Below are 24,740 nucleotides of genomic sequence, written 5' to 3'. Positions count from 1 at the left end.
GAATGACCGACATTTTAAATTAACACAAAATGGAAACAATCAGTCAAAACATCATAATGAAAGAAGAAGGTCCGACGCGAATGGCCGACATTTTAAATTAACACAAAATGGAAACAATCAGTCAAAACATAATAATAAACCAAGAAGCCCCGACGCGAATGGCCGACAATTTGAATCAACAGAAAATGGAATCAATCAGTCAAAACATAATAAAGAAAGAAGAAGGCCCGACGCGAATGGCCGACATTTTAAATTAACACAAAATGGAAACAATCAATCAAAATATAAAAGAGAAACAAGAAGCCGTACGCGAAGCTTTGCGCAAATAGCCGAATATTTTAACAATTTGAATCAACAGAAAATGGAATCAATCAGTCAAAACATAATAAAGAAAGAAGAAGCCCCGAAGCGAATGGCCGACAATTTGAATCAACAGAAATGGAATCAATCAGTCAAAGAAGTGAGGAAGGATATTCTTCAAAGGTATTGACAAGGACCTGTTTATGCAGGTATACCCTACAAAGGAGCATGTTTCTCATTACACGTTAACACGCCAACACTGTTTTAAAACATCCTGGTCTTATATACGCTATTCGTAATGCATTGACATCCAGTCTTACACTTTTTGGTTCTTATAATATAATGAATACAGAAGTGTAATCTTTATCTTAAGCATTGTGTTTGTATCAGTTGATTTATTTTTCTTCATTGCTAACTTGTGCAGAAAGAATGTTATGGTTTTTTTTTTGAAAATGAATTTGTTTGAAGCAATGAGAAAAGAAATTGATTAGACTACAAAGTAAATGGAAAATACAAAGGACGAATTATTTAACACTGTTTCGCTTACCCACTTACCCACCGCCCGACCGCTCATTTCGCTCATACTAGTATGTCAGTTCTAGTTATACAAGATATATAACTGTCCATACTAGGTCATATCACCTGCCAAAAAACTATAAAAATAATAATATTGAATGTACATATGAAATAATAAGACGATAATGATTTGAATGAATACACATTGCAGTGTATCCAATTATTGGATATAGTTAACCCAAAGAGCGATCTACCTTTATATTTTAACCTTTTATTTTAAATTTTATATTTTATTTCAGCAAATTACTTAAAAAAATGTAAAATGTAAACTTGTTAATTTAAATTGCTTATTTAATCGGTTTTGTATAACTTTAAAATGCATGGTATTCTTTGATTGTTTCATCTTTATATTTTATGAAGTGAAAGAACACTTAATTCTTTTTCTTTTTTTTCAAGTATCATACTTAAAGTACATGTATTACAATTATATTGCATATAAATTTATGATTTTCGTGTAATTTTTAAATATAGCATAAAGCGAATAATTCCATCACAGATTGTATTTTGTTTGTGATATACATGTTCTATGTTTACTGATTAAAAGATTTATTGTTATTTTAATATTTGTTTCTAAAACAATACGTACATTATAATTTGTTTCTAAAACAAGGCTAATAATATTGGTTTTACATACCATAAAATAGCTGTGATAGTGTTAGTGTATAAGTATGCTAAGGATAGCAACTTTTATTGTGTATAAGACATACAAACCGGTATTGATTCAGCACATTCATGTAACAGACGCATCAATATTTCATTCTTGTTAATGATAACGATGTCAAAATGCCGAGTTTTCTTAAGTTTTCGACACATGTGTCAATATTCATTTTTATGTGAAAAAGAATGCATCAATATTCAGTTTCTATTACAGTTGTATATGAAGATCCCGAATAAAAATTATAACACTATCGATATTTATACATGTATGTATGAATCAAATTTGTGCTTGTAATAGTTCATTTATGCCAAATATATTAAGGAATTGATAATATGTTTGTTTGTTTTTAATGCAATTGTAGGTCAGCACCCATGCCATTATTAGCTGTGAGTTTTTGTCATTTGATTTTTACCTTTCGGTGAAAAAGTCTAGATCCATCCAATTGCGAAATGTTTAACCGTAAAATTAGGTGCATCAGGAAAATGAAAATAGCAACAGCACCAATTATTATCTAAATTGCAAATATGATTATTCTTACTTCCATTTGGAAAAATAACAATTGTTTTAGCAAATGGGAGCATGTCTTTTTGACAGGCCTATCTAACGAATAAAATAAAATAATATAAATGAAAAAAATAATTAATGCTTCGATAAAGATCAATTCAAAATAAAAATGAAAGCCATTTAATAACAAAGAAAAAAACTTGTAATAAACAAGTGTGCTTTTAGTCCAATACCGGTTTTATCTGAGGAAATTTAGGATTGTCCGTACGTTTGACTGTCCTTCCGTCCGCCAATACGTCCGTTCGTCCGTCCGTCAGTCCGTTTGTCCACAAAACTGGATCCCGTGATGAGGCAAAAGTACTAAATTTTTTTATGAAACTTGAAATATGGGTAGATGGCAATCTGGAGTTTATGCACGTCTTTTTTCATTTGTTGAAAATTGTGGTTGCTATGGCAACTACTAGACTATCAATATGGCCACTATAATAATATTTATCATAACTAAAAAGTACTGAAAATATTTTTTATGAAACTTGAAATATGAATAGATGACAGTCAGTATGATTTATGCACAACATTTTAAGATCGACTTGTTATATAGAGAGCTGTTTTATTCACACAGCAACGACGACCGCGAAAAGTATTTACAGAGTAAAATCTCCATTTTCAGAATTATGCACCCCCGCTCTTTGAATTTAGATTTTCTTTTCTAGGAATTATTTTTTTTTACTTCAAACTTCATTTCTTAAAGGATTTACATCAAACTTTAAACTCCCACATTATAATAGTATGACAAAGTTTATAAATCTAGTGTCCATATTTCCAGAATTATCTTCTCCTTAAACTTTGATTTTTCATGGATTTACTTAAAGAGGAAAGAACTCTTGACATAAAGATGCTAGACTTACGAACATCGTATTAATATATGATGTGAGTATTGACTTAGATCAATTATCTTAAGTTTTAAGTAAATACCATTTATAGTAACAACGAAGAAAACTGAAAGAATATCAATCTTCAAATATACCATTTAAAGTTTGAAAGAAGACTTCAACATGAAAACAATTCATGGAAACCCAGGCGCTAAACTAATAAATTATATGATTATGTATAATAAATATATATTTTAAATTTTAACTTAAAAATGTTTCATTCTGGCACCAACCAGGGATGTTTAAAGATTTACCCTACCCTGAGAGTGTATGTCAGTCCGTCTGTCTGTTTCTAAAATCTGTTTCTTAAGATCACTTTTAAAGAACTTGGACTTTTTCAAACAAATTTACTTAAAAAAGAAAAAAAAGATGAAACAATAGTTATATATATATACCTCCTGAGAAAATTGGATCTTTTGATTAACCGTTATGCTTACTAGGCAGGGAAACTTAACTTAACTATGATACAGACAAATTCAGAGCTAGTTAAGTTCATTCATGTCTTCCACATTGGCATAAATCATGAATGGTCATGGCCTTTCAGAATGTTGTTGGGGTTCTAACCGGTAGGGGATTTCTGTATTGCTTTAAATACTATGATAATTGCTTGTTGTTTATTATTATTAATAATTCATTAGAATTCATTAGCTTAAGCTGCATATGATTATTATTTGAGAATTGACAAAAAAATGGTTTAGTCTATGAATTGAAAGACAACTGCAGGCGGCTTAAATGCTTTATAATGAGTATGAAACTGGTATCAAATCAACTAAACAAGCACATTACAAATTGCTTTCCATTACAAAATTCGATTGCATGTTTTTCATATTCTAGCGATTTGTCCTGGTTTTGTTAAAAAGAAGTGTACCGTCTTGTAGATACATTAAGACCAATATTCTGACTAATAGAACGAATATTGCACATATATACCAAAGCCAAGATGGGGAAAAAAGGAATCCCTAAATTGAAAATGTAGAAAGCTCGCTTTGATTGAACCGATTCATTGACTGTAGTGGTAATTGCAAAATACCGTCTCGCCTCCTAGCACTGGCTAAACAACATTTAGACTAGAAAATGGTGAAATTGTCAATCTACAAAACATCCGCAGATGTGTTCATACTGAGGTTATCATGAAACCTTCAATGTGACACTTTCTTACTATTCCATGACAAGCGAGTGTCAACAGGAATGATTTGACATGCCTTAAACAACATTTCAGCAGTAATATACAGTGTCAAATACATAACATGCTATATTACTTTTCTCTCAGAAAGGCTCACTTTTCTCACGGCCACGATCGCAATTTTGTTAAGATACAGTAAATGTTATTGTCTGAAAATTCAAGACACATTGTTATAGACAATCCTACATTGAAGTATTGCCTTCAAAAGTTGCGAATAGTTCACCTAGAAGAATCTAAATATGACAATAATTTTTGGTTTGAAAATAACGACTGCAGCAAATTGGCATCGCCTATTTGCTGTCAATAAAATATAGTCAAGAAGTGTTCCAATCATGTCTTATTGAAATAGTTTAGTGAAAGAGTGCACCACTTAAAACATTAAAAATTCCAGACCAGTAAATACAAAAAGGCCAGCAACAAGGGAAATGTGATTGGAGTTATGCTCAATTTATATGAACAGTACAGAGCATTTAATCGTAGGACTCCTTTATGATAGCATTTAGGGTTCCAACTTCCTCTTTAGATATGTTCTTAGAAATTACACAGCAATGATATTCTATATTTTGCGATGACCTTTCTTTGCATCAAATGTAGGAATAAACTTTGTAGTTTGTTCTGTTCGTCTCTAACTTACATTCAGATGATCATCACTTGTAACACCTCGCCGATTATTTATTATAATGCGTATTAAGCCGAATGAAGGTCGATCAATTTGGATGTAAGTTAAGGAATTGTTGATTGTTATTCTGCATCGTCTGATACCAACGGCCGAACCATTGGCATTTATCAGACCCATTACATGTTATGATACATGTTAATCAACCGTGAGTATCCGACGATGATAATTTTGATTTTCAGCTCCTAGATTCAAGAGGAAAAAAATCCGTGCATGTGAACGTCGTATTATTATCCATACACATGTGAGTAATTGAATACAAAATGTTTTAAGGTATCTTATGATTTTGCCGAATGTCGATATGAAAATTAAGGAAAACAAAAGGGTCATAATGGACCTGATTCCCACTTGAGTGTAACGTATTGAGAGGAAAATTGTGTTTACTTGAAGTATGTAAAAGTTTTAGAACGTAACATATCGTCTTTACTCATATATAGTTATTTTTATTTATCTTAAAAAGGTTGTATAAGATTTATCATTATTATCAGATATCAAAGTTTGGCAAAATACATCGTTAAACCATGGTGTAAGGCTGATTGATAGTTTCCATTACCCTGAAAACTTTATTCTTCCGCTTGTTGAGGCTACATTCGATAGAATTTATTTTTCTAAACCATTTGTTTATTCGACGAAGTAAATTACATGTACCCTTAAATCATAAGATATTTGCAAAGCATTTCGATGTCACCATTTTCTTTGTCCCTCTCAATTGGTAACGTAAGGTCGACATTTAGCCAACAATATTATCTAATGAAAATCAAATCACAACACTAAAACGATTTAAGAAACTGATAAAATGTATAAACATAAACATCGTTATCTGTTATCAGTATATGTCCTTGATACTAAGTATAATTAAATGTTAAACTTTTTATTTAGTTTGAACATATATGTAAAGCATAAACCTAACTGTAAGTCACCTTTTATGCAGTGAAAGTCGCGTACTTAAAGAATACTTTATAATTGTAGTACGTAGTTATAATGTGATATATGGTCTGATATATTGGAAATTTGCTATATATGTATATGGATATGGAAAACTTAAGAAACCAAAACATTAATCAGTTATAATAATCCCTCTGTCAGTGATAATCTTTCTATGTTGGAATTTTAACTTGCAATTTAGTAGGTGTTTTATCAGCTTTTTGCATATTCAGTGATGTAATGGAAAATAATAGGTTTCTGGATATCTGGAGACGACTGGGGTGTTAAAACAGAATATTCAATATCATCACAAAAAGTGTTCAATGGTTGAGAACACTTTGAACTCTTCCAGAAACGAGCTTACGCTGTGAAGTATATCCTGTAAATTGTGTGTTAAAAAAAGAGTTTAGCGGCACATGGCGATTTTGTGTTGAAGATAGCCATACATGTTTGACATATGCAGTGATAATTAGTGATTTTAATGACTAAGATTCGTATATAGTTTTTTGAGATGTTGCTAAGACCGTAAAATAGATTGGCATAGAATCATGTGAATCATAAAATCATGTAAAAAAAATGCCGAATGCCTCTCCACTAAGTCCTGTCAATGTTTCAGGTGTGTCAACTATTTACTTAATGTGCTCCAAGAAGATACCCTTTGATTAGTCACGCTTTTATAGCAGAATCTTACGGATATATAGTTACTATTGTAATCTATGTTGATGTACTTTCGTAAAGATAAACAAAAAATCCTTAATGTGTTAGTGTACGAAAATGTTATTGGTACTTACAGGGGACTCATATATTGATGTGTATCATAAAAAGAAAGGGAAGAAAAGAAATGGAAGCTTCCTTTGCTATAATTGCTTTTTGTTTGTTGCTAAGAAACACATTCGCAATGGCTAAAAGTGATTGTATGTATAGATCTTTTACGTACTACAATGTATTCAGATAAGAAATTTCATATCCATGATTACTTTAATTAAAACAAAAAAAGCATAATCAGGATCACTGTCAGAACTGGAAAAAAAAATTTCATAATTTCATAATAATATCATTCTGTATATAATTTAAGATCATATGGATTCTTCCCTTGAGTGTGGATACAATGAATAGTAGATATGTAGAAGTTGATATAAGCACTAACAATCTCTGTAAATATTGTTAAGACTATTTCAATTCAAATCTTATTGTCTTTTGCCAAGTGTAAAAATGTGTCTGTTAAAGATAATGTATTTTTTTCTGAAACATTCTTATTCGGCAATGTTAAATTAAGTAAATTTAGAGGTTATTATAATATCCTACTTACGTACCTGTAAATATTATTGTATTTGTAACTTTTAATTTTAGATTATATGGATTCCTCCCTTGATTGTGGCTATATAGGATTCCAGGAGATAGGGAGAGGTCAGTCAGTCACTGTCCATGCTAAGACAAGGGATGCATCCTCATCTACTCAAGTAAGTTACTCATATAAGTTATGAATCAAGCAAAACATATTTCTGAGTTTCAAATATATTATTCTTTCAATGTAACAATATACTATTGTATATAATTGATGATGTGTAGTTCTAGAAAATTTATTTTTGGACAATTTATATCTTGTTCTTTTATAAAGAAAGGATGAGAATATCATAAATAGTTACAGATTACTTTATGCAATTTATTATATAATGTATTTGCAATTAGAATACTTAAATCCAAAAAGCTATCATCGATAATTGATTAAGTTATTTAAACAGGTTTTCAACATCTTTAAAATGAATGAAATATACCTACATTGTGCCAAATTCTAAATCAACATTTGTCCCTTTCATTTCAGACTGGGTGTACAATAAGTTTTCAAACAGCTGACAATAATGCCACAATAAGAGTTGACTTTGAAAGCTTTATTGTCAATGATTGTGATGTGAAACTGTATCTATCTGGAGATGGAGGTGGTGAAATGGTAGGTTGAAATAAACGTGAACATGTTAATAAGCAATGATTTTCTCAACATTTAGAGTTTCGTTTGTATAATAATGTGATCATAACGGGAGTTTTCCAAAATAAACTTGTGCAAATAACGTAAAGTCCCCTGATGATCTAAACCTGACATGGAGAGGTGATTCTCTCGAGGAAAGAATAGGGAATCTCCAACGAACAACTAAAACAGCTAAAATGAATATTGAAAGAGTTAAAAGTGCAAAACCTAATACTCAATGTCGCTGAAGGTTTCATCGCGAGAATAAAAAATCATTACCTTTTAAAATGAAAAGGGCGGCACTAGGTGCTTGAACATAAAGTTGATTGCTATATCATATTCTTTCTTTTGAATACAGACCACATACAGCTGTGGTGATAATCCATCTGTGTATACTACTTACCGAAGAAGTGTGACTTTGACACTATATAGGAGTACTGTAAATACCAATGATTATGGTTTCCAGCTTAAAATAACAGCCGTCAGAGGTAAGATTAAATATAACATAAATTATAATTTACTGAACACTATCGAGGTAACTGTTTACCTTTTTTGTGTAATGGAAGATGCTGTGAACGGAATAATTATTTAACAAGATATTATGTGGACATTATTTTTCACCTGTCAATTAAATTGAAAAAGAATTATTAAGTCTAACAAGAGATTCAAATGCAGCTGTGTTTAGAGTCATTATCTGTAATTGCTATTAACCGCTGTAAATTTATCATGCCATTACTATGACAACTGCCTGATAAAGCCTGTCTGAGAACAGCAACCTTTCTCAGTCAGTGACTTGAGAACACTATGTTCCTACGCCAGATCAGCACTGATGATGTTTATTGTTGGTATTGTTTAATTGACTTTGCTGAATATTTATGATAATACACAGTAAATAAATTGTTAAAGCAAATTGTACCAAAAATTGTGTTGTGTTATAAAATTATTGGTAAAAACCCTCGGACTACTTTTTTGGCGTATAACCCTCTTGTGGTTACCGTACTTTCAGAAATTAGCGCCCCGAATTAAAAAAATAAGATGCAAAATCATAATAGAGGCTTGATAAAAAGAATAACAGGTTATTGTCTTTTGAGAAAGGGATTTCTCAGACTCGGCTAGATATGGTCCGGAAAGGGGCTCGGCAAGCCTCGCCCCTTCCAGGACCATATCTAACCTCGTCTGAGAAACCCTTTCTCAAAAGACAGTAACCTGTTATTCTCTATTTGTATGAGTGTGCATACAACAACAACATTTTATTAATGGTCGTGGAAATTAGTATTATAAATTGAATAAAACGAACATTCTGTTGTTTTTTTTTTCAATCTATATTGAGTCATCAACCATGAATTTATTTTTCAAGAAATGTTTTACGCACGCATATATAATGGCAGCGAAGGAATTAATGGTCAGCTTTGTACTGCATACTCTTAAGATGCTATCTAGACAAATATCTGTTTAGATCTGCGCAGTTGTTGAAAGTAAAGGGGAAGCGTCCACGGCGTTCACACTAGTAGTACTCGTTTAATACTGTGATAGGGCAGTCAACGTCGTGATGTGCCAGAAATCCGACACCATACGGATTTTATTTATATATAGACGGTGTAGCTCGTAATGGTTCATCACAATGCCTTGAACATTAATTAATTAATCATTTTCCGATTAAACGATTTATAAACTTTTATAAGCAAATGACCAACGATAAAACATCAAAATTGAGCATACACCTATTATATAAGACATTAAAGGCATTCGACCCTTACCAAATCTGCACACGTGTAACCACGCTTTACTATATAAAATGCGGCTATTTTAGTTTTTGAAACCAGAACTATATCCGCACTGCACTATCCAAATCAACACAAAAGAATAATACAAAACTTTTAAAGATAAATTTCATTAGAACGAACTTGTTTCCTAGTTATTAAAAGTCAACAAATTGATATATGTACGAGGGTTGTTCGGAAAGTTTTGAGACTGGGTCAATATTTAGCGTTGGAAAAGATAAAATCAAACAAGAGTTTACTATGTATTACTTTAATACCTCATCTAATATAGTGTAAAAATTCATAACAATAGCTTCATGTAAACAAAAGCTACAAAGCGTTAGGCACAGACACTACCGGTGACCCGGCGCACGCAACGACGTTATCCGACATTGCCGTTATTTCCAGAGTTTAACGTCACCGTAGAAAAGTCAACTGCAACTCCTTTTCAAAGTATTTTCCTTCACAACGTACACATGTCTCATGTCTCGTAACCCACTTAGCGAATACATTTCTATACCAGTCAGATTTAAATGTTGCAATAATGCTCATAACTCTAGAGCGCAGTTCAACTAGGTCTCAAACCGGATTCCTCGTAGTTCGGATTTTGATGGCCGGAAAAACGGGAAAAGTCATTGGGGCCAGGTCGGGTGAGTAGGGTGGGTGAGCGATGCGGTTAAACCCGAGAACATCAAGTTCCAGAGAAGTGGCAGATACTGTATGCGCAGGCGCATTGTCTTGATGTAGGTAGATGTTCTCCCTCAGATTCGCAAGCATTTCCGGCCGCTTCTTACGGATAGCGTTGATTCAGTTCCCGTGTGATTACCTTAAACAGAAAATATCGGAGCTCGTACTTAATACAGATACAGGTGAATTAATTTCAAATAATTATTTTAATAATTAAGTAAGTAATCAATTTAATTATCTATATTATTTATATATTTATTTTTAATTATTTTCATGTTAAATAAAGTTAAACATAATTACTCACCCTGCAGTAATGGTCAGCGTTCACCGTCTTCTCCCTTCGGTACAGCAATGTGTTAACAGCAATCCCCTTCCCCGGTTCATGAATAGAATAAAATATGTTTCCCAACGGATTTGGTTACACGTGCTTTCTTCGGGGTGGAGACGACGTGTGCTTCCAAACTGAAGACTGCGACTTTGTTTCTGGGTCGTAAGTAGTAAAACCAGGACTCTCGTCGGTGGTAATAATTCTGTCCTAAGAACGCGTCGCCTTCTCTCTGGTATGAACGTAGAAACTGTCGAGATGCTTTTACTCGGTTTTCTTTCTGATCAGCCGTCAATAATCTCGGTACCCAACGGGCCGAAACCCGAGACATTGCAAGTGTCTTAGTTAACATTTTGTGAGCAGTTGCCGTACCTACATCACAAACTTCTGCAACTTCTCTTACTGTTATGCGACGGTCGCACTGAAGCGCGTTTCTTGCAAGTATCAGTTTATTGTCGATGACGGATGGGCGACCGCTCCTTTCCTTGTCTTTTGTTGACTTTCTGCCATCCCGAAACTCTTTATGCCATCTAAATACCAATGGTCGACTAACAGTACGTCCGTCGTTTGCCTGTTCTAGAAGTTGCTTAGTTTCTGTTGGCGTTTTCCCAAGATTAACGCAAAACTTAATAAAAATACGCTGTTCCTCTTTTGACGGTGTTTCCATAGTCGTTGTCTTGTCGCGCACGTATTGCTATAATGATCTGCGGTAACGGCTTAAACAACTAGCGGAAATGACGTCCTTAAGTTGGAAGTGACGTCATAAAATTTTCGTTACGTTTGGCGCAATTTTAGGGGCTCTTTTTATTCAGTAAGAAAACTTATAACAAGAAAATAGTCCGTGCGCCAGGATGCGTAGTGAGGTGTTGCTATGAAAACGATTATATGCCGTAAAGTAACGTTACAACGTTTTAAACACATAACTCGGATAAATAACATATTAAGCTATAATTTGTATTAAATAATATTCGCAGCTGTAATTAGAAATAGAGAAAATCATATTGTCTCAAAACTTTCCGAACAACCCTCGTATATGTATATGGTATATGGTGTATTTTTAGGGAAGTGCAATGCAACAGCTCTTACACCGATGCGTTTTGTCCAAATGCGAAACAGCTAGTTTCCCTTAAGATGAGACAACATGATAACGCATGATTAAATCTCGCTAACTACAGACAGTTGCACGGTCCATTATTTGTATACGAAGATATGAAAACATTGCCTTCCCATTTGAAGAAAATATAAATAAAAAAGTTTTGCAAAAAGCCTGTCATAAAGCTTATGTATGTGAACGTTTTTATGGACTTGAGTTTTTATTGACGAATCGCAAAATAAATCGAGTCATACCACAGTAAATCATGCGTCTTATTCAAAATCATATAAGACTCGGCCGAATACTACTTACACAGTTTTGTATGAGCCAGACTTTTGATTTGTAAGGGAAATTTATATGATTTTCCTTTTTTTAGATGAACAATATACATTGCCCACTACCAGTGAAAGTGACATAATGACAACAACTGTCTGTAAGTATGCATATAACGTACTTGTTTTGATTAATTTAGCATAATATAACCGGTAGCAGTCTTTAAGGATGATTTATTATACAATGTAAAATAATAATATCATGCGAGGATGGCAAGGAATAATATTCAGCTTCTGTTTGTTTGGGCAAATACTGTATAAAATTATAAGTGCCTATGGAATATTAAAAATGTATTCACTTTTTGTAACAGAATATGCAATGAAATTGTTTGTTACATATTGTAACGTAAACCCATTCTTACTGTTTGTCGAAGAGAGGGATGTTTTGTATAATATTATTTGTATTATATTGATAATGAGTTATATTGACTGTATAGCGTGAGCTGAACTTACAATGGTAGATTTTGTTTTTGAAAGTACATGTATAAGCAATTAATCCTTCACCTGTCATTAAGATGGATTGACTTGTATCAAAAATGTTTAGAGGAAATGTTTCAGTACAGAAAATGCTGATCATAAAAATTGGAATTGTTATGCCAATAAAGCGGCACATTGTTCCTTTTCTTTGACTAATATATAAATTTATCAATTTTAATAAAAATAATTTAAAAGCCCAATAAAACTGCACATGAAACAAATGTTTAGAGTTACTTTACTTTCTGTAAATTCAAACCCATTCATGTTATTTACCGCTGCAATTATGTATATAAATTTGCAAACAGCATCAACATTAAATACACTTTAAAGGAAGCACATACTTATTTCATAAAACCACCAAAGAACTGAAGTTGACTTTGTCGTCTCTTCGCTTTTTCGGATTTTCGAGGCGAAAAGGCGAAAGAACGACAAAAGAAGGGCGACAATATTACACGTAAAATCTGTTCATCTTTCGTACTTTAGCTTTTTCGCATTGTTGCATTTTGACTTTTTCGAATTGTTGTGTTTTAGCTTTTTCACATTGTTGTCTTTTGACGTTTTTGCATTGTTATGTTTTTGCCTTTTCATATTGTTGTATTTTTACATTTTCATATTTTCGCCTGCAGCAACTATGCATAAAATATGATAAACATATCATCCACAAGTACATTCTATCACATTTAACAAAATGTAACAATGCGAAAAATAAAAAATGCAACAATGCGAAAATGTAACAATGCAAAAAAAGCGAAAATGTAACAATGCAAAAAAAGCGAAAATGCAACGATGCGAAAATGTAAAAATGCGAAAATTCGAAGAGACGATAAAGTTATACTTTGTCGTCTCTCCATCTTTTCGCATTTTGAACGCGAAGAAGCAAAAATACGGCAGATGGAATGCGAATATATCACAGATTTTGTGTTTGGTATTTTTGCCCTTCTTCTGTCGTTTTTTTCGATTTTTAGCCTGGAAAATCCGAAAAAGAGGAAACACGAAGAGACGACGTCGTCCCTTCAGGTTTTCGCATTTTCACATTTGAGATGATGAAGCGAAAATACGACATGGTGTAAATCAGCCACTAAAATGCACATGAAGCACATTTGAGAGTTACTTTCTGCAATTTTAAACATATTCATGTTACTTATCGCTGCATTTATGATTATATTTGCAATAAACATCAACATTATATTCAGGCATACTGATTTCTTAAAAGGAATGTTCTGTTTATTTTCAATTTTCATTTTGTTTTTTAACGCAGCTGTGTCGTAACAAACCTTTGCGTTGTAAAGGGTCATTCTTTTATTGATATTAATACTTTTTTGTAGATGAAAGGTATCCTTTGCCCACTAGCAGTAATAGTAACATAATGACGACTAAGAGTGTCTGTAAGTAGACGTACTTCTTGAATCTTGAAATGTATATAAGTTTGTACCAGAAATGAAACTTTATTTACATCAAAGGCCACCCGCAGTTATTCTCAGTAATTGTAAAACCAAAGGTTAGTTATTTTAATATAATTGATCACAAGGATGGTAAATGCTCTTCTTGTATAATTTATTTTCTTTTTTTTTTAGATTATATGGATTCTTCCCTTGATTGTGGCTATATAGGTGTACAGTTTATTGGGAGAGGTCAGTCAATAACTGTCCGTGCCAAGACAAAGGATGCATCCACATCTACTCAAGTAAGTTACTCAAATTAACAAGCATTAGTTATATTTTACAAGAATTGTTTACATCTTACATTTCAATTTCTTTAACAAATCAAGAAGTTTTGTTAACAAACAGGCAGTGAAATGCATTTAGACTTAAAACTAATGAGTTCGTTTCCGAGAGGATATCCAAAAACTAAAAACTATCACATTAGTAAACTGTAACAGATTTTCTGCATCTTCGAACTGAATAAAAAGAAAATATTTTTATTATGCAAACAATGGTGGTCAGATACAGCTGTGGTGATAACCCATATGTGTATACTACTAACCAAAGAAGTTTGACTTTGACACTGCATCGGACCAGTGTGAATACTAATGATTATGGTTTCCAGCTTAAAATAACAGCCGTCAGAGGTAAGATTGAATATAACATGAAATTATAATTTAATGAACACTATCGAGATAACTGTTTAACTTTTTCGTGTAATTGAAAATGTTGTGTACGGAGTAATTATTTAAAAAGATATTACTAATACTTGAACATTATTCTTCACCTGTCATTTAAATTGGTTGATAAGTATAAGAAAATAGTAAAAAGATATGATTCAAGATAAATAGATTGATAATTAAGTCGGAATATTTATAGCATTTTAAAATTAGACGTCACACATCGGCATTTCATTGACAAAAAAAATTATTTATTCACAAAATTAACAAAATCTAGGAAAATAGTGAAAATTACAGAAAATTAATTGAGTCTGTACATGAGGGACAATAAAAAGGTGCAACATTCCCTCGCCCCAAGCAACTCAATTCTCAATACTTAATAGTGCTTGAGGCAATGATTCCGAAGGACTAGAAAAATATAACACGCTGAAAGGAGGCCCAACAAGAGATTCAAACGAGCCTGTATTGAGAGTCATTATCTGTAATTGTTATTACCATGTACAGATATGTATGAATAAGCATACAGTAACATCATTTTATAAAACTTTGTGGTAATTGAATAAAACAAACATTCTTTTCAATTTATATTAAGTCATTACATCATAAATTTATTATATAACACAATTGTATATGAGACAGGCATTTGTATTGTAAAGGACATTTCTATTTATATAGCCTTTGTTTCTTTAAGATGAACATTATCCATTGCCCATAACCAGTGATAGTAACATTATGGCACAAACTGTCTGTAAGTATGCATATAACCTACTTGTAATGATTAATCTCATCAATCAATATAAGACTAATAAGGAGAATTGATAATCTAATCGATCTAAATTAACATAGACGGTTGCATTCTTAAGAGTAAATACACAATGTGAAATAATAATATAATTTGAGAATGGCAAATAAAAAATGAAGCTAAAATACTTTTCAAAATGATAAGTGCCTCTTTTCATATCTAAAATTTTATTCAAGTTTGTAGCAGATTAGAGATTGGTTCTTTTTTTCATTGAAATTGTTTGTTATATAATGTTAACTCACACCTATTCGGGGTGTGAATTATTTTAATGTTTATCGAAGAGAAGGATACTGGGTTGGAAACAACTATTTTTCATACCATATTCATTATATAATATTGATAATAAGTACTATTGAGATCTAGAGCATGAACTGAACTTGCAATGGTAGATATTGTATAAGGAGCTTTAAAATTCATTTGAAAATATAAGCCATTTACATTAAGACTTATATAAAGCAATGTTTGGAAGACAAGGCTTGGTACATTCATTAGTTGTGTTAAAAATAATTGGCAAGTCCAATAAAAATGCACATGTAGCAATGTTGAGAGTTATTTTCTGCAATTTCAAACCTATCCTTGTTATTTGCCGCTGCGATAATGTAATGTTTTTCAAACAACATCAACATTATATAAACAGTACAGGAAACACATACTAATTTCATAAAACGAACATTCTGTTCATTTTCAATTTTCAGTATTTATTTTTAACGCAGCTGTGTCATAACAAACCTTTGCTTTGTAATGGCCGTTCTTTTAATTTATATGCCAACTTGTTTTTTAGATGAAAGGTATCCTTTGCCCACAAGCAGTGATAAAAACATAATGACTAAGATTGTATGTAAGTAGACCTATATCGCACTTGTATTGATTATATTTATTATTTAAGATAGGCATAATAAATGTTAACAAACGGTCAGATAAAATGGCAAGGAATAAAATACAGATTATGTTAGTTTCGACAATGTACAAAATAACGCGTGATTCTTGAATCTTGAAATGTATTTATGTTTTTACCAGAAAAGAAATGTTTTTTTTACATTTAATTTCACCTTCATTAATGCTCAGTAAATGTAAAACTAAAAAATGTTCGGAAGTGAGTTAACTGGTCAGAAGGATTGGAAAATATTCTTATAACATAATTTCGCCCCATTCAAGCAAAAAGGTACCAAGCGACAGTTTGGCCAAAAGTTACTTTTTAACATTTTTCATTATGTTTTAATGTTATCTTTAATCTGTAGAAATATCTCTGTAGTATCATGTTTATTAACAGACATATAAGGTTATGTAAAAAGGTACAATGTAATTATTTTCTCATTTAATAATGCAAAAAGGTACCATATGTATACCAGTTTGAGCAAAAAGGTACCAAGTGTCACATAGTACCTGTTTACATTGAATGACTATATTAGTTTTGAGCACTTATTTTAATGCAAAAAGGAACCATGTGCACACAAATAATTTACCTACCTTAAGATTATTTTATATATTAAATTGCTAACTTGGTACCTTTTAGCTTTTTAATGAATACACAATCTAGATGTTGATAAGGACATCAAATATAACAAAATATTGTTTCTGTTTTAAATTGAGGAATGATAACAGTGTGAAGATAATGATAGTGTATAAATGACTCCTTCACAAAAACTTGGACGTGAAAAGAAAAGTAATTGACTATACTCTTGCCAACAAGAAACATGAGGTACAGGAAGGAGAAACATGACAGGGAAGTGTACATCTGCAAATAAACAAGATTATGATACAGTTAAATTGGTGAAACACCATAAAGGGTAATTTCCTAAAATGGAATCTCATTATACAAGAAAAAATTCTAAAAGAAACAATACCTTTCTCATGACTATGACTTCAACATTAAAAGATGTAGAAACTGTAAACTATTGAAATTGAAAAGAAGGAAATAAAACCTGTATCTTTTGTGAAAATTACAACCAATCATTTTCCAAACCAAAAAAAAAACCAATGTTCATTATGTACACTGTACAATAGAAGAAGGCAGAAGGCACACTAGATGGCACGAGCAAGGAAAAATATATTGAACATCAAAAACAGATGGAACATTCACAAGAAGAAAAGGTTAAAAATAAAAGGTGACACATGCGTTTATGTTGCATGTTTTGATCTCAAGGCCGTTGTAACAACCCCTTGCTCATTAGTGAGTGAGCTTTACTATTCAAGAAAACTCTGTTGCTACACAACTTGACAGTATATTCCTTATGAGACAAAAATGTTGTATGTCATGTATTGGATAAAACCAACTGCAAATAGAGGCATGTGAAATAGCTTCCTGCTTAATAAAAAACCCTTTTTTACTTGCCAGAGTGGTAATGTCAAATAAGTCATATATTTTTAAGATTCATACGGGGGACAAAACAGAAATTGATTCGTAGCTGCGTCTTTATATAATCACAAGTTCCAAGTTTAAGATTGGTCATCACAAATTTCTTGTATCGGGTCACTCACAGATGGAGTGACAACTTGACTCTTGATGGGGCAAAGTAAATAATTCCTGTATAATTATGTATCATTCAGTTGTGTTCTCTTATATCACTGACCAGAAAATCACAGCCATAAATTGCTGTGCCAATGAAATATAGCCATGCTTTTGATTTCAAATATTTCATTAAAAAAAAACAGTGTCCGAGACCCAAAACATCCGTTGAAGTACAAAGAGTAAACTTGCTACAGGTGAAATGGATACAGGTACCAAAGGAAAACCCAAAGTCAGTATTTGTAAATAACAGCTACAATGCTGAAGATTTTATGGAAATAGAAGTTCAGAATACAGAATCTAGACAGACAGAAAGTATCAGTGGTGAAAAAGATACCAAATACCAAATCGCCAGTTTCTATTCAAAAGACAAATGACTTGGTTACTTCGTGTGCAAAGGAAATTATCCCAAAAGAGTTCCATAATTATAATGCCACTTAGGCAACATACAGGAAAGAAAAGGGTTATGTCACGATGGAATCGGATAAGAATGATTCTGATTTTGACTAACGATGTAAGAGATTTTGACGTAGACATTGAAATTGACCACAAAGGAAGATTTTAAAAACATGCAGTGTGATAGTTGTATCAGACATTTACTGAAAACACAAGAATTTCATATTATTATTTGCATCATTTTAGAATAAAACTGTATCCAAATGATGTTTTTGTTAGTATTATTGGGACAAAAAGGTGCCCAAACTGCCATATGGTACCTTTTTTGATATATTCGACAGCAAATGTTAAAAAATCATACAATGCAAAAAGGGGCCAAGCCGATCATATGGTACCTTCTTGCAATTTGTCGTTCAAAATATTTTATTAGTGCAAAAAGGAACCATTCCCTTTAATTGATTAATTATCACTTATAAGTAAATATATTTAAAGCTTTCCAACTTTTTGGGCATGTAACATTTAAATAATTTTATTATCTAAATATATGTGGGGAAGTTTCTTTGACATGTTGTAAAAACCTGATTTGATATGGAACTTCAAATCTTTATACGCGATTTTCTCGAAAACATGAAAATGTCACTTTTGTACCTTTTTGCTTTTAATGGGGCGATTCATTATATTTTGAAAATTTTAGATTAATATGGATTCTTCCCTGATTGTGGCTATATAGGTGTACAGGGTATAGGGAGAGGTCAGTCAGTCACTGTCCATGCTAAGACAAAGGATGCATCCAAATCTACTCAAGTAAGTTACTCAAATTATAACATAATTTATATTTACATCTTACATTTCAATCTCTTTTAAAAAACCCAAACGTTTTGTTTACCAACAAGCAGTGAATTGCATTTAGGCTTAAAACTTTTGAGTTCTTATCTGTAAAAAACATCCAAAAACTTTTTACTATCATATTAGTTAAGTGTAACAGATTTTCAGCATCTTCGAACTGAATAAAAAGAAAATATTTTTATTATGCAAGCAATGGTGTTCTTTTACATTTTAGACTGGATGTACAATAACTTTTCAAACAGCTGACAATAATGCCACTATAAGAGTTGATTTTGAAAGTTTTATTGCTAATGCTTGTGATGTGAAACTGTATCTATCTGGAGGTGCCCATGGTGAAATGGTACGTTGAAATAAACATTAACATGTTTAATAACATTGATTATTCTCAAAACGTGAGGTTTTAATTGTATTACGATGTTTAATTAACAACATTGGTACTGGTGAAAACATAATTTTATTGAGTCGACATAGTAACATGTGAAACATTGGAGGGAGAAAATCTCATTCCTTCATCTTAAGCTCGACTTCGAGTTTTGCAAGTCGAGCTATTGCTAGATTCAGGCTGTCGTTGCCGTCAAGAAACTTGGTCATTGTTTTCATTTCTTCATGGATTGACTTCATGGAAGATCTCATGTGTGCTTTCTTATTTTCTCTATTCACACTTTAACAGAAAACAACTCTTTTAGAAGGCCAGACTGAACTTGACCTTGACTCAGCAACAACCTTGACATCCAAGGTCAAATGTTTGAATTTTGCTTGATTTTTTTGCTAAAATCGGCTAAAACGTTATAAATTATGACTGTCAAAGTCAAATATTTGTTCATGCTGTTACTAAAAAGTAAGTTTTGTAGAAGTACTCTTAACTATAATATTTTACGAAATAATCGAGCTAATTGAAACACTAAATTGTTTGTATATGACCGGCTTCATTTATATAATGTTTGACAAGTACAGCTGAAAATTGTTCAAGTAGTTGTGATTGTAAACGAAGATTTTCGGATGAGATTTTCGACAATTAAATTGAATCCTCATAATGATCAAACAGACTGATGGGAGTGTACTTGATTACACAATTCAGTTTCATTCTTTCACGTGAATGTTAAATCATGCTTCTTTATTTATCCATATAAATAGATATTTGATCAAAATCTCACCTTATTTATCATGTCTTATATACAGACCAAATACAGTTGTGGTGATAATCCATCTGTGTATACTACTGGCCATAGAAGTGTGACCTTGACACTACATAGGATCTCTGTAAATACCAATGATTATGACTTCCTGCTAAAAATAACAGCCGTTAGAGGTAAAATTGAATTATTTGTGTGTTTGTTTTGTCGGATTATAAGTCACATCGTCACTTTACCAGCTTTACTTGTGGATGAAGATCTCATGTGTGCTTTCGGGCAGCTGAGTGGGACCAAGCATCTTTCTTAAGCAAGCGGGATAGCTATTTTACCATATAGCTTCCTAATATGACAAAATCCAAATTCGTTGACTAGATTGAAGTGATTTGAAATGGGCGACCATATCGATTCGGCCAAGGAAGCATAAAATTGAAAACTAGAGTATTTAACAATACCATTGAGATGACTGTAGTGCTTGCGTTTGTAAAATAGTTTCTTTTACATTGTCAACTGCCATGAAAAGGAATTGACCTGTCCGCTACATACATAATAACAAAAAACCCGGTCCAATGAAAAAACTATGGTTCTGCTGGGTGACATTTTTCTTGTTTATTTACAGCTTTATTTATGAATGAATGTTTACTCTTAAGCTATTGAATTTCTTTAATGAATTAAAACTGTTGGAAATATCCATAACCAATTTTTAGGGAAATCTATATGAAAACTTAAATTTTTCGGTCTACAATATAAATCCTGGTAAGGCTGCACGGATGTTCAGCTAGGCTGACCTGACTCTACTGGGTGGCAAAGGCTTATCATTTTCTACTCCAGCAGACTTAGAGGTTTGAACAGGAACGTCAAAAAATATGATAATTAAAAAAGTCCTTTCATTTCTAATGTTAATTTACGGATATCTTGTATATTTTCAATCTAAATATAAGTCCTATATGTGGCCTTGAGGTTGTTGGTTAATGCTGTTTTAAACGAAAATTTAATAACGATTTCCTATCCTTATTTTGTTTCAGATGAACGTTATTCGTTGACCTCTGGCAGTGATAGTGGTTTTGTATAATTATGTTACTGTAAAGAAGGTTATAGGTTTTGTTCGCTCAAAGATTTGCTGCATATTCACCTTAGCATTTACTCAAATATAAAATTACAAATGATTTAAAGTTAAAAACAAATTATCGCAAGTACTAAAATTACAGTTATCACTAATCTTAAAACATTTTGAAAGAAAACACACTGTATATACAAGAAAAAAACATTACAGATTTTATTGAGCTTATATCTAGCTTAAGAGACAATTAAAGGTGTGCATAAAATAATTCGAAAAATGAAGAATACAATGTATGAATTAGATTGTGAATTATATGACATATTGTTGTAACATTTGTTTTGTTTTGTTTGTATAATTTCAATATTTTGTGCCATATTACTATTGCAATAAATCAATACCATATAGCTTAGATTAGTAAATGTACTTCAAAGACCAGTGTATGGAAGATAATTTAAAGTATACTATGTAATAGATGCTGACAATGTCTCTCCCGAGATTGCAAGCCTAATACATACACGAAGTATTTCTTATTATTATATACTTGAATGTAGAATCTCTCAAAAAGTAAATAACTTGTAAATTAAATACATAATCAATGGTAACCATTATAATAATGAAAGAAAAGAAATACTTGCAGTCACGTCATCTTGCTATGTAATTAGTTATTTACTTATGCATACATGTAATTGTATATATCATGAATGCTTGTACATGACTCTTTTGAGAGATAATTTACAAAATAAAGACTCTTCTTCTTCTTCTTCATATTTATTCTGTATGGATATTTTGGGTAGGTTTGATTTTTTTTATCTACTAGTATATTTATAACCAACTATGTAAAAATATGTAATACCTCCACTTTGTTAATAAACTCAATGTGATCATATTTCTGTTGTTATTATATTTTATCGTTTTGTTTTTGTTTGTTTATAATATGTAAATAAAAAAAGTTGACTGGATAGTTATATTTATTAGGTGAATACTCTTTATTGCACAAGACTCTTGCCAGTTTTGAAGAGAATTACCTATTATTATTCTAGCTGGCTTTGTAATAATTTCTGTCGCTTGTTTTGGCTTATACAAGCATAACTGTTGGTGTCGTGAGGTAAATACGGGTGTACTTACATTTTCTAACGAACAGGGAATGTATGTATCGTCTATTAGCTTCTGCTAAGAACTCGTGAAAATCTAATAATTTTCTCACTTCTCAATGAGATATACAGTCAAACTTTTAAAAAACGACCACCCAAAGGAGAGACTGAATATGGCTTTTATAGATAAGTGGTTTTTATTTAAAGTGTACTCAGTTCTGTTTTAATCACTGGAGAGTTGTACATAGCAAAATGGACTTTATCTATAGGTTGGCCTTTATTTGAAGATGTTATTTAACGTTTGACTGTATTAAGAGGTTAATACACGGCAGGAGAGGGCCGAAAGGTGATAATCGGCCCGCAAAATGAATAATGGACCCGAGGGCTTTAGCCCGAGGGCCATTATTCATTCAGGGCTGATTATCACCTTCCGGTCCTACTCTGACGTGTATTAATGTCTTTAATACACTTGGTAGATCTAATAGTAGCATTTAAAAAAAAAAAAACAACAAAGTTCTTTCGTTGACATTCTTGTCTACTCTTCTACTGTTCTGTACAGAGATGTTTACTGTTTGTGTGTTCAAAGCAGTAGAATCTAGAAGCAAGTTTTATTTTCATTTTTTTCGGAATGAATTTGTCGTATTATTTCCACAAATTTTAATAGTAACAAAAATGTGTTTGTACTAAATACGCTTAAGCTCTCATAAATAAAATTTTAAAGCGATTCGTGCTGACAACCTACTTACACTTTTTACAGTTAACTGTTTGATGACGTAAAAATATGACGTCATTGTTTCAGTTTGTGCACGTGCAACATTTTCTGGCGGGCTGATAACTAAGTTCTCGGCCCGGGCCGCAAACTCATAATAGGTCACGTGACACTCATAATCAGTTGAAATCATAGGCAATTTTGTTACTATATATAGTAACAAGTGTATTAAATATATTTACTAAATACAAAAATCGCCTTTATGTATGTATTATGCATATTACACGCCCGTTTAACACACAACGAGTGAAAAATGTCCATCGGTAAAAATGTTGTGAGCAACTTCCGTTCCTCGTTGTGAGCACCCATCTTTGACGTGTGACACGATAATTGTTCAATCAGCTACATGTTAATATTACTGTTCAATCAGCTACATGTTAATATTACTGTTCAATCAGCTACAGAGTCAATATTACTGTTCAATCAGCTGCAGGGTCAATATCACTGTTCAATCAGCTACAGCGTCAATATTACTGTAGAAACAGCTACAGCGTCAATATTACTGTTCAATCAGCTACAGTGTCAATATAACTGTTCAATCAGCTACAGTGTCAATATAACTGTTCAATCAGCTACAGCGTCAATATAACTGTAGAAACAGCTACAGCGTCAATATTACTGTTCAATCAGCTACAGTGTCAATATAACTGTTCAATCAGCTACAGTGTCAATATTACTGTTGAATCAGCTACAGCGTCAATATTACTGTTCAAACAGCTACAGCGTCAATATTACTGTTCAATCAGCTACAGCGTCAATATTACCGTTCAATCAGCTACAGTGTCAATATTACTGTTCAATCAGCTACAGCGTCAATATCACTGTTCAATCAGCTACAGCGTCAATATTACTGTAGAAACAGCTACAGCGTCAATATAACTGTTCAATCAGCTACAGTGTCAATATAACTGTTCAATCAGCTACAGCGTCAATATTACTGTAGAAACAGCTACAGCGTCAATATTACTGTTCAATCAGCTACAGTGTCAATATTACTGTTTAATCAGCTACAGTGTCTATTACTGTTGAATCAGCTACAGCGTCAATATTACTGTTCAAACAGCTACAGCGTCAATATTACTGTTCAATCAGCTACAGTGTCAATATAACTGTTCAATCAGCTACAGTGTCAATATTACTGTTCAATCAGCTGCAGCGTCAATATCACTGTTCAATCAGCTACAGCGTCAATATTACTGTAGAAACAGCTACAGCGTCAATATAACTGTTCAATCAGCTACAGTGTCAATATTACTGTTCAATCAGCTACAGCGTCAATATAACTGTTCAATCAGCTACAGCGTCAATATTACTGTTCAATCAGCTACAGCGTCAATATTACTGTTCAATCAGCTTTAAATGTTGCGTCAATATTACTGCTACAGAGTTAATGATATTCTACCACTGACTTATTTATCAATCATCACTGTGGCCCCATCATGGTGCCATCAGCTTCGGTCTCAATATTTCAGCACTTGTCATCTGTAACAGCATCAGTATATTACTGCTGTATAAGCTTAAGCATTTCTTTAGCTTTTTCATCAGCTAAAGCGACAATAGTACGGCAGTTTTGGCTAAGTAGTATGCTTATTGCTATACCAACACATGTAGCTAATGCTCCAATATAATTGTTCCCTCAGCTTATTCAT

The 24,740-nt window shown here is 32.3% G+C and overlaps 1 protein-coding gene across 1 annotated transcript in view; it reads left to right on the top strand.

The window, feature by feature from the left end:
• The first annotated feature begins 6,541 nt into the window (after positions 1–6,541).
• Positions 6,542–24,740, top strand: part of LOC132745183 (serine/arginine repetitive matrix protein 1-like) — a 60,505-nt gene continuing 42,306 nt past the window's right edge. Inside the window, exons 1-7 of the mRNA XM_060734015.1 lie at positions 6,542–6,667; positions 7,104–7,213; positions 7,576–7,701; positions 8,075–8,204; positions 11,958–12,014; positions 13,716–13,775; positions 13,965–14,074. Of these exons, the coding sequence (XP_060589998.1) occupies positions 6,562–6,667; positions 7,104–7,213; positions 7,576–7,701; positions 8,075–8,204; positions 11,958–12,014; positions 13,716–13,775; positions 13,965–14,074 (699 nt within the window). The 5' untranslated portion in view covers positions 6,542–6,561. The remainder of the gene's footprint in view (positions 6,668–7,103; positions 7,214–7,575; positions 7,702–8,074; positions 8,205–11,957; positions 12,015–13,715; positions 13,776–13,964; positions 14,075–24,740) is intronic.

Source organism: Ruditapes philippinarum, unplaced genomic scaffold (genome assembly GCF_026571515.1).
Source record: "Ruditapes philippinarum isolate M1 unplaced genomic scaffold, ASM2657151v2 ctg3070_1_1_1_1, whole genome shotgun sequence".
NCBI lineage: Eukaryota > Metazoa > Mollusca > Bivalvia > Venerida > Veneridae > Ruditapes > Ruditapes philippinarum.
Note: the sequence above shows the minus strand (reverse complement) of the source record. Positions and strands in the feature narration are given on the sequence as shown.